Raw genomic sequence first — 11,124 nt, forward strand, 5'->3', positions numbered from 1 at the left:
CAAGTGTTTTCTTCCCACTGGTATGTAAGGTATGACTTATCCACTAGATACAGAAGACACAGTGCCTAAGGCCGACAGTACTGTAAGGGCCCATGAAGGTGTTTTGTTTATCACCATATGCTAGACAAATAACTTTGAAGCCAGATACGCAATTTCAAAAGACGAATATATTCATCTTTCTACCAATGCAGCCATAAAACATATATATCTTCATGAAGGAAAGGAGTCTACGAGGTTAAAAGTGCCTAGGGCCCATGAAAGAATGTGGACCTGTTTCTGGGTCCCTCTTTCTTTCCTTTGTAAAATGAAGGTATTGAACTAGATGATCTGTGGTTCAGCCAATGCCTCTGCCAAGCGATTTGATGCACCATGGAAGTAGATGCTGTGATCAGGACTGATTAGAGCTATTTTTCTTCTGATGTCAGTCAGCAATAAATGACTCCATAATAGATTAAAATAAAACACTTATTTTGCACCAGAGAGAAGTAAAGAGAGAGAAGCACATGACTCAAGGAGATAAAGCCCAAAGGCTTTATCTCGACATAGTGTTCTCATCTACAACTTTTTAAAAATCCAAATACGTGAGCAACAGAGAAAAGATATTCTACCCAGCTAGTCTTCAGCCAAATAACTAAGGCTGTTAGAAACAGGCTTAAAATACCAGACAGATTGCACAAACATCTTTTAAAAAAAATTATCAATGTAATGCTTTTGTAGTAGTCCTCCCTTATCCATGGTTTTGCTTTCTGTAGTCTCAGTTAACTATGGTCAACCATGGTCTGAAAACATTAAATGAAAAATTCCAGAAATAAACAATCTAAAAGTTTTAAGCAGCATGCCATTCTGAGTGGTGGGATGGAATCCTGCATCATCCTGCTCTGTCCCACCCAGGATGTGAATTCTCCCCTTGCCCAATGTCTCCACACTGTCTGTGCTCCTCGCCTGTGAGTCACTTAGTAGCCTTCTCTATAGTCAGTTTGACTGTTAGGGTATTGCAGTGCCTGCGTTCAAGTAACTTATTTTACTTAATGTTGTTATTATTGTTGTTAATCTCTTACTGTGCCTAATTTATAAATTAAACTTTATCGTAGGTATGTATGTGTAGGAAACAATATATATAAGGTTCAGCACTGTCCACCGTTTCAGGCATCTGCTGGGGGTCTTTGAATGTATCCCCCTCAGATAAGTGGGGACTACTGTATTTGAGAACACCCCAAACTAGTTAAGAACAAAAGGAACACTCTCCCCTGCCATCCATTGCTGGTATCCTGTGTGGATTTGATACCTCAGATTCAGCATCTACTGCAGCACGGAGTGCTTATGCATGTCCTGAATTATAGGAGAGTTGGATTCACCACCCTTCCCAGAAATAGAAGCATTCCAGAGGTTTCTTCATAGATCATGAAATGAAATGGCCGGTTCACTTTGACGACAGGAGGCATGGAATAAGCAATAATTTCTGACAAGGTTCCTGCCACTGCCTCAGTGCCCCTTTCATCAACTTCAATCACTGTTCTTTGTAAAACCTGGAAAAGGAAATAGTGTGAAAAACCATTTGTGTGGCAGTGCAAAGGAGGAATTAAATGAGCCCCTTGAAATTCTTCACAGTGGTCCTACCCATGGGGTCATGCTACTGGGATTTAGTGGAGCAGGCCCATCTACATTAAGAGCAGTGGTCTGGGGTTTCACCAGGGACTGCACAGGAGTCTCCAACAATACCAGAAGACCTCAGGAACCCAATGTGAAGTATTGTGGAATATGTGAAACACATTACGGGCGTGGACTTAGGATGCACTCATGCATCAAATCTTTATTGAGCGTGTGCTTTATGCTACTAATTGTTGAGCTGAGCTGGTGCTCCTAAAAGGTTTTCAAGCTGCCTGGATCCCTTGAGTCCTCTGACTTTCCTTTTGGCAGGCAAGGTGGAGGCAGGGAATGGCTAGTCTTCCGTATCAGCTTCCCAGCACCTGGTACTACTCTAAGGCATTTTCTGGGCCAAGCCCAGGGGTCCCTGGAGCCTTCCTGAATTCTGACTGCCTATATTGTGGCTGCTTGCTATGTTTGGGAGACCCTTTTTTACAGAAACAGGATGTGATATGAGTGATGTACCTATATAATTACTGTGTTATAATAGATAATAAAAACATACACTGATTTTCACTCCAGGAAATTCCCTGATTTCCTAGAGGAGAATTAACTCCCCAGAGCAAACAGAGGGAGAATATTTCATGGTTTACAATTTAAATTTCATGATGACCCTTTGTAAATCAGCAGTGCATTTCAGTTTTTCATGTGTTCATAGCAGAAACACTTTCAGGTGCTGGTCTGCAGGATTGTTTAATTGTCTTATCTCTCTCGAGGTGGTAAAACCTGATTCCAGGCCACGGTTACCCTACTGTGTCCTACTTAAGTGGATGCCATTTTTAGTCTCTCTTGGAACTGAAAATTGCAATTGTAAGAGAAAATATTAACCAAACCACACAGCTAAGGAAGAATGTAGAGAGATGTAGCTGCCATTTGGAAATGTGTGGGAGCACTTTTATAGTGATGACTGGAGTTTCCTACTGGCATTAGTGAACATGGGTCAGCAATGCTAACCAGTTCCCTGCAACATGCACAACTGCTCTGGACAACAAGCAGTTCCCCTCAAAACCAAGAACCCTTCCACTGAGAAACACTGAGTAACTGAAGGGATTCTATGTGGATGGTGACTAAATTTGTTCTTAGTTTTAGAAATAGAACTAGGACCAAAAAGTATGAGGTAGAAGTTACAGGTCTCTCTCTCTCTCTCTCTCTCTCTCTCTCTCTCTCTCTATATATATATATATATGTATATATGTGTATCTATGTATATATGTGTGTGTATATATGCACATATACATACACACACATATACACACATATATATATATAAACAATTTTAGCTGTTGTGGATTAGGCAGCTTTTCAAAGAAATGGTGAGTTTGCTGTCACTGGAAGCATGAAGAAGAAGAGACAGAAGTTGGAGGGCTATTTCATAGGGCTATGGAGGGGATTTCCACAAGGAGGGAGAAGTTGGGCTGGATGATGTCTAGGGGTTTCTTTCATTGTAAAGGTGGTGTAATTTCATGAACTATTTAAGTTGTATTCAACATAAATGATGACGTATCTGTAAACCAGTTCTACTTCAGGGACAAATTTCTCCCTGAGCACTTAAGCAGAAGGAGAGAGGTCTGCTTAAAATAAATTAGTTGAAAAGGTATTTTAATAAAGTTGCTTGAAATTCTTAAAACATCCAACCTGGGTGCTATTTCAAGTATTTGGGATGTAAATATAATTTTCCATTACACTTAGGTATTTTATCAAAGTTAAATGGTTTGTAAAAACATTTGTTTTGGTGACATTTCATGCTGAGGTTGGGCTCTGATGAAAGATCCTGACTTACCCGGGATACTTGGAGATTTCTTCCAGTAGCTGAGAGTTCACTAAGGTCAGCCCAGGGTGAGAAGATTCTTCTGATTCCCATCTGCTTAAGCAGCTCATGCATCTCATACTTCTGATCTAGCTTGAACTTTGGAAAGAAAACTTCCATGTTTCTGTGATACAAGTACAGATAATGGTGAAATGTAGACAAAGCCATAGTCTATGGCACCAAAAAGGTCACAATTTTTGTTCTTTAAGATTGTTTCCATTAATGAGTCTTTCAGTTGACTATGAAGTTCATGCCATTCTCTTACAATGGCCTAGCTCAAGGAAATTATTTCTAGCTTATCAAGTAGTACTTCAGCTTCAGGGAAGGAGTTTTATTCCTCAGCCAATGACTCACCTTCTCTTTAGCAAAGTACTTATGTGTTAATTTGCCTATGTTTTAAAAACAACCTGAGATAACAGCTGCTTTCAGCAATCCTGCAGACTCCTGGATGATGACTGTTTTCAGCTCCTGGATTCTACAGACCTGAGGAGTCTGGGGATGGATGGGAAGGGGAGCAAAGAAAACTTTAAACCCCTCCCCGTCTTTAGCCAGAGAAACTCTGATACCATCTATTTTGTATACTGGAGTCCTCCTTTGAAAATATGTTGCTTGGAAAGATGAGTTCTGTGGCTCAAAAAAAAAAAAAAATAATTGAGGACATGACGTGTCTTGAAGATTAATTTATAAAGTTATTCATTCAGCAAACATTTCTTGAGGGCTTATGATGTTTGGGGTTCTTTGTTAGGTGCTAAAGATATGAAGAAAAATGAAAGAATAATAATAAAGATAAAACTAACCCCAGGGACCTTTAGCTGGACTCGTCTCTGCCAAAATCTGAGTCATGGGATTCGGAAGCCATAGCCATGGAATTTATATTGCAGCCGTTTTCCTTGTACTCCAATAGGTGTATTAACTTACTGGGCAGACATTTGAGTGCCCACCCTGCTTTCTGTTCCTCTCCTCTCTATGTACAGACCCCAACCCTGTCATGCGTCTAGATTCTAGTTCTATGCTGATGACTGAATTTATATCTCTGGCCTGGACCTCACCCTAGACTCCAGATCCACCTGTCGTCTTGACATCTCAACTTGGATGTCTAATAGATATTTCTGATCTAAGTGTTTAAGACTGAACTTCTGCACTTACCCCAGACCTGTTCCTCCCCATTTCAGTAAATGGCAAATCCGTCCTTCCAGTTGCTAAGACCAAAAACTTTGCAATCACCTTTGACACCTCTCTCACCCACATGCAGTCCATTAGCAGATCCTGCCAACTCTCACTTCCTGATAGATCTAGAATCCAGCAACTTCTCATCACTTCCACTACCATTACTACCACCACCGCAGTCCAGGTAGGAGCATCTCTACGTGGATTGCTAGTAACCTTCTAACCAGTCTCCCTTGCTTCCATCCTTACCCCCTACTGTCTTTTATCAACACGGGAGCTTCTGTGATCCTTTAAAAACAGAAGTCAAATCAGTTTGCTCCTCTACTCAGAACCATCCAGTGGCTTGCTGCCTCTCCCAGGAAAAGCCCAAGTCTTTTCTGGGGACTGTAAGGTGAGATCCTGGTGACTGGGCCCCTGGTTCCACTCTGATCTCATCTCCAACTGCTGAAGCCACACTTGCCTCCTTGCTCTTCTTCAAACCCACCAGGTACACTCCCAGGTACGATTCTGCCTGTAACATAACATTTCTCTCCCCGAATATATCCACATGGTTTATCCTTCATCTTCAGATGTTTGCTTACTGTTACCTTCTTGGAGAGGCCTTCCCTAACCTCCATCTGCATCCTGATGATGCTTCCTGTCCCCTTCCCTGCATTATTACCTATTTTTAATTTGCTCTTTGTCTTCCTTCAATGGAATGTAAGCTCCATGAGGGCAGACTAATTTTGCCTGTTTTGTTTGCTGATGAATTCCTGGCATCATACTTTTATCACAGTAGCAGAACGTGAAATACTGGTGGACTCAATGAATGAATCAGCCAGGCACTCTGTGACAGATGCTGGGGATAGAGTGGAAAAAAAGACAAATGCTGTCCTGCCCTCAGGAAGCTTATAGCTCACTGGAGGAGATGGGCATTAAACCACGGTGCATTCAACGAAATTCTGCTGAGTGTTTGAAAGTATGGAAAGGTAGAGTTTGTATAGGATGTGGGCAAGAGTTGTACCTGGTTTTCATGTTTCTGAGCCATGTCTCCACCAAGTCTGTGGTCAGGTAGTCTTCAAGGGCGAGGTGGTCACCCATTTTCTCCATGAGGACCACCAGCATGGTGGCATTTCCTTGGTAGGGCAGTTTGAGGACATGACAACGAAAATTCTTGTCAAAGGTGGAGGCAAACTTGCCTGCACCATACATCATGGGCACCTTAATGGTCTTGTACTTGTCCAGGTGGAAAGTGTCGGCTTCGGTGAAGGCAGGGTCAAATGGGGTCAGCCATTTCCCTGAACAAGTGAGAGAAGAACTCATTGCAGAAACCCCCTCTTTGAAAAGCATTGTTCTTGCTCAAATAATAAAGAGGGAACCTTCTATCTCACTTCTCGTTCCAAGGCGTTCCCTAATTGGGTTTGCTTTTCCACAGCTCAGGCAGGCAAAATAAATTTCTCCAAAATAGCTTTTCCCCGGCCTCTAGCCCAGCTAACAAAATACAGCTCCACTTACAGGCCCTATTGGGAATCGCACACGAAAGCAGGGAAATGTTTCCTAACAATCCCTGGCTTCCCTCATTGTCCTGGACCCGAACAGAATCCACAGTCGTTCCCTCATAGTTAGCTCCAGCTTAGAGAAAAGCCTTTGCCTGGCACCTCTGACTGCCACTTTGTCTCATTCACACCAGGCACAAGCACATGCAGAGTCCAAGGTGGCAGGAGTGACACTTCTCACTTACCCACTGTTTAATGTGGTTCTGAGAGAAGGCCCCACAATGCAGAGGCCACCAGCAGGCAGGTACATGACTCTCTACACAAATGTCTGCCCTGGGGGTGTGGCCTGGCTGGTTGTAAAGTGGCTTCGCCTGCCGGGGCTTTGCAAGTCTGGTGCCAGCTCTGCAAAAGTGGCATCCAGCCCATATCTAGTACCCCATTAGGGAGGCAGGGCTGGACAGAACCTAGGATCAGGAGGTCAGGAGGTTCTTGTTTGGGTTTTGCCTCTGCTGCTTATTGTGTGACCTTGATCAGGCTAACCTCTCTGAGCTGGTTTCATCTTTAGAAAGGAGACAACAACTCCTGCTCTACCTGCTGATTGGCAGGAAGAACGAGTAAACCCTAGATACTCAGTGTCTGCTATGTGCCAAGCCCATCTGGGCACTTTACATTCATTGTCTCATTTTAACTCTATAGTAGGTGGAGTGTCGCTATTTTCTATAATAAGAAGCTAAGGGCAGAGAGCTGGTCAAAAAAGTAAAAATGAAGGAACAATGATTCACTTCTAAATCCCCCAGATAATCCCCCCAACCCCCTCTTTTTGGAATGACCCTATGCTTCTAAACGTCAGAGGGGAGCTGTGTAGAGTGCTTTGAAAATTATAAGGACTACAAGCACATAGGATGCCAGGGCAGGGCCTCAAGTGACAGCGTCTGGCACTGTTCAATATGTGTATCAATCTGTATTTGAAACCTGAAAACACATTCATAGAAAATCATTTAGCGTTAACCATATGCTGACCTAACGGAAGGAAAGGGAGAGACAGTTGCAGGACCCTGTGGCCTTGGGAGAGCAGAATATTATCAAAGTACCTTTGAACAAGATGTAATCCACAAGAATTAATTTGGTTTCAGGATAAATCTCGTCAAACAGTTTGGGAATTTTCCCCTGAGTCTCTTTGTTAATGTAATGATTCATGAGCCTTTTGGCCTGTGAGGCATTGTGAAAATTCATAAGCACACACTCTGTATCAAAATACCTCTTGGATAAATTGAGGAAGAGCTCTTTGACATCAAAATCCTTGTGGATGAAGGCAAAACTCCCCTGTGTGAGGCCCAGTTCCAAGTTGTGGGAGAGGGTCTCTCTGAGTCCCTTAAAGAGGGAGGGCAGGAGCCCGGGCTTGGTGGGGTTCAGGGCCTGCAAGTGGAGCCCTGTCTTGATCTGGGCTTTGGTCGGCCCTGTGGCCCCCAGCATCAAGCCTGCCATGGCCAAGGACACACCAAATGGAGAGAAGACCATGTTGCCATCGTGCCTCATGGAGATCTTTCGCAGCAGGCTGAATCCGAAGTTTGAAGTCTCATTGGCAAGCTGCTGCCCACTAGCTATCAGCCAGGCTTTCTCCTCCTCACCGGCCTTCTCGATGGCCTCCTCCTCATCCTCCTCTTCCTCCCCGGGAGCCTGCACTACCCCGCTGGTCTGGTTCTGAGGGGCCGGGGCCTCTGGCGACTGAGGACTGGGGGCCAAGCCGGGTGCCAACCACACCTGTGCCAGGAGGACGGAGAGCAGGAGGCTTGGCACCACCTTCATGTGGTCAGCTGCAGAGGCTAAGGAGTGCCTCCCTTCAGCTGCAAGACTTCCTGTGGAGAGAAGAGGATAGAGATGGTTTTAATATCTCCTAAAGTGTCTTAGTGGATAGTAAAAGCTTCTTCAGGGACCCTGCCTCCTTCCTGTGGCTCAAGTAGGTTAGCCCTGTCCCAGGGAGACCTGAAGCAAGTGTGGGTGACATTTGCTCACCCAGTGAGGGGACATTATTTCACAGAGCAAAACCTCCTCTAGTTCCCATTCCCTGCCCGGCTGTCAGGCAGCTCTCGGTCCTGACCCCTTTTTTATTCATCCCATCTCCTTCCTGAGGGCTAGGGCAAGAGACCCCGCTCTGGGAGCAGGAGGCAGCACAAAAGGTGGGGGTCTGAGCAGGTGGAATCAGGGGTCCTCATGCACCTTTCCCTGATCTGCTTCGTTCATTGCCCTGACCCTCCGGCCATCAGGCTGCCCATCCAGATGGGTGGCCGGCCTTGCCCTATGCCCTGTTTGGCTGGGGATTGGAGTGCCTGCATGCCTGTTAGGCAAGGAAGGGGGAAAATGTTGGAGCTTCCCTGGATTTTTGATCAAAATTCTCTTCACACTGCACCTCTGCCACACAGTTCCTTGGAGGTCTTCCTTCCTTCCTATAGCTGCGGCTCCCAGGTAGCAGGAGGCCCCGCAATTCATACAACCCACTGCTGGGCTCCCTCCACTGTGGCCTCATAGAGCCCTCACAGTCACCTGGGCTGCGTGCCGGCTCTCACTGCCCCAGGCTGCACAGCGTGGGAGCCACACTTCCTCACCATTAGCTGTCCCCTTCTCTGTTGCCTTTTAGGCTCCTTCCACATCCTTGGACACAGAGCCTGGCTCCCGAACACTTGCGTGATTTCCATCCAAATACATGGCTTGGGGCTGGGCTGGGCCACCTGGCTGTGTCCCAACTCAGTTCTGGTGTTCAGCCACATTGCAGGCCTGATCCCAGAGGCTGACTGGGCAGGACCTCCAGGACACCTGCCCTCCCTCATCCTCTCTCTGGGCCCACTGCCCTGGGAGGGTCTGCGTGGGGTCGGCCACCCAGCCCAGTGAGCGCAGGGTGGATGCTGCGGGCCTCATGAGAGTTCCTATCCGCAGAGACCCTTATTCTTGACCAAGGTCACCTGCAGCAAAATGTGACAGGCGGGGAACTCCCAGGCGTCTTCTCCCTGATGCAGGGACTGAGTTCTTATCTATGCGTGGGACAAAACCGCCTCCAGTGCCAGGGCCCAGCATGTTGCTCCTTGCTTAGGCTGAATGGCACCCCGGAATTCAGGGCCTCACTCTGCAGTCTGAACGGCACTGCCCTCTACCTTAAAGAAGCAGTGAAATACTTCCACTGTGTTTCCCAAAGGACACTGTTGAGGAAACTCTTTTTGACTCTAAATGGCAAGCCCGTGTTCAATAGGTCACTCAAGTATTGTAAATGTTGGGGAAATAGCTCTTTCAGTGTAAACGCAGTCCAGTTTCATGCTTTTATTGTTATGGACTGAATGTGTCCCCCCAGAATTCGTAAGTTGAAGCCCTAACCCCCATTGTGATTGCAGTAGAGTTGAGGCCCTTGGGAGGTGATTAGGTTTGGATGAGGTCATGAGGGCAAGGCCCCTGTGATAGCAGTAGTGCTGTTATAAGAAGAAGAGAGACCAGACTTCCCCTCTGCACCTCCTTGCCATGGGAGGACACCGTGAGAAGATGGCCATCTGCAAGCCAAGAAGGCAGCCCTCCAGAATCCGGCCACACTGGCACCCTGACTTGGACTTGCAGCCTCCAAAACTGTGAAAAATCAATGGCCTTTGGAGCCACCCAGTCCGTGGTGTTTTGTTAGAGGAGCCTAGCTAAGACGATTATGTGGCATCATTTAATGCTACTTTCTACATTAAGACTACACAGAGGCCGGGCGCGGTGGCTCAAGCCTGTAATCCCAGCACTTTGGGAGGCCGAGGCGGGCGGATCACAAGGTCAGGAGATTGAGATCATCCTGGCTAACATGGTGAAACCCCGTCTCTACTAAAAAATACAAAACTAGCCGGGCGAGGTGGCAGGCGCCTGTAGTCCCAGCTACTCGGGAGGCTGAGGCAGGAGAATGGCGTGAACCTGGGAGGCGGAACTTGCAGTGAGCTGAGATCCGGCCACTGTACTCCAGCTTGGGCGACAGAGCGAGACTCCGTCTCAAAAAAAAAAAAAAAAAAAGACTACACAGAATACTCCTCAATTCAAGGTTAGTTCTCCCTGTCACCGTGGTCAGGAAATTAGCCTAGCATGCCAACCAGATGTCACCGCTTCCAAATGCTGAGTCTTACCTTTCTGTTCTTGAAGCTTGTCCTATAGTCTGCAGAGTGGTAGCCCAGTAATTCCTGGGGGCTCCTGAACAGGTATCCGCTAAGGTCTTTGTAAGGTCTTTGCTCATCTACCCAACCCTTCGGAGTCTAGGCCAGGAGTTCAGGGGGCACTCCTGGACTAGGACACCATCCAGCATGGTGAGGACGCACCTTCCTAGACAGAGCCCGGGCAGTTAAGGAACCACCAGCTCACCCGCCACTTCTCAGCCCTGGGAGAGCACACACCCCCTCCTTCCCTCAGCCCTGGGAAGGGGAGCCCTGCTTACTCCGGCAGTGAGTTGTGGTGGGTGAAATACCAAGCCTTTCAAGCCTCTTTCCCTTGGCCTCCTTCCTGCAGAGGATCTCCCTGTGTCTATAATTCACCTCTCACTCCACTCCAGCTCCCCGTCTGTATGTGCAGTCCCCATGGAGTGCAGGATTGAGGCCTTTGCACTGCTCAGCCACGCAGCCCTCATGTTGGAGCCCACCCGGAGATGATATCATCTCTCCTGGTCCCTCCCTGATTAGACTCGTTGAAGGTCTCCTGTAACCCACTGCCTCTTACCAGTGTGTGGCCTTGGGTCCTGAAAATGTCCTTCATTCATAGCAGAAACCAAAGCTTCAGCTTTGCAGCCCAGAACCTTCAGCAAATATTTGCTATTCCAAAGTATGATTCCCTATGGGACGGTTACTGATTAACATCCTGCTTGTGATGGTGGAGTTTCCAGAAAACCAAAGACCAAGTGGGAGGCTTCCCATACTCCCCAGCTCCTCCTGTAACCCAGAATATGACCCAAATCCCATCACGAGAGCTTCTGCCTTGCAACTCAAGGCTTCGCCCCAGTAAGATTCAGCTCCTTCTGGGTGGCATGTTGGGGAT

The 11,124-nt window shown here is 46.7% G+C and overlaps 1 protein-coding gene across 4 annotated transcripts; it reads right to left on the bottom strand.

Moving 5' to 3' along the window:
* Positions 1-682: 682 nt before the first annotated feature.
* Positions 683-10,890, bottom strand: SERPINA10 (serpin family A member 10). Of its 4 annotated transcripts, XM_017857994.1 has the most exons (6): positions 10,532-10,753; positions 10,227-10,419; positions 7,185-7,949; positions 5,622-5,895; positions 3,425-3,575; positions 683-1,526 (listed from the first exon to the last, which is right to left on the bottom strand). In XM_017857994.1, the coding sequence occupies exons 3-6, from the start codon at positions 7,897-7,899 to the stop codon at positions 1,335-1,337; spliced, it is 1,332 nt and encodes a 443-aa protein (XP_017713483.1). In that variant the 5' UTR covers positions 7,900-7,949; positions 10,227-10,419; positions 10,532-10,753; the 3' UTR covers positions 683-1,334. The 4 variants fall into 4 exon arrangements, with proteins under 4 accessions (XP_017713483.1, XP_017713481.1, XP_017713485.1 ...); XM_017857992.1 differs by lacking the exons at positions 10,227-10,419; positions 10,532-10,753 and adding an exon at positions 10,810-10,890; XM_017857996.1 differs by lacking the exon at positions 10,227-10,419 and having other exon boundaries at positions 10,629-10,753.
* Positions 10,891-11,124: the final 234 nt, after the last annotated feature.

The sequence above is a fragment of the Rhinopithecus bieti genome, unplaced genomic scaffold (assembly GCF_001698545.2).
Source record: "Rhinopithecus bieti isolate Rb0 unplaced genomic scaffold, ASM169854v2 scaffold_41913, whole genome shotgun sequence".
Classification (NCBI taxonomy): Eukaryota; Metazoa; Chordata; class Mammalia; order Primates; family Cercopithecidae; genus Rhinopithecus; species Rhinopithecus bieti.

Coding starts and splice junctions, on each gene's coding strand:
- SERPINA10 (XM_017857992.1), bottom strand. CDS start 10,849: ATGAATGAAGGACATTTTCAGGACCCAAGGCCACACACTG. Junction 5,896..7,184: donor GGATTACATCTTGTTCAAAG/GTACTTTGATAA, acceptor TCACTTGTTCAG/GGAAATGGCTGACCCCATTT. Junction 3,576..5,621: donor CTCAGAAACATGAAAACCAG/GTACAACTCTTG, acceptor CTTGTATCACAG/AAACATGGAAGTTTTCTTTC.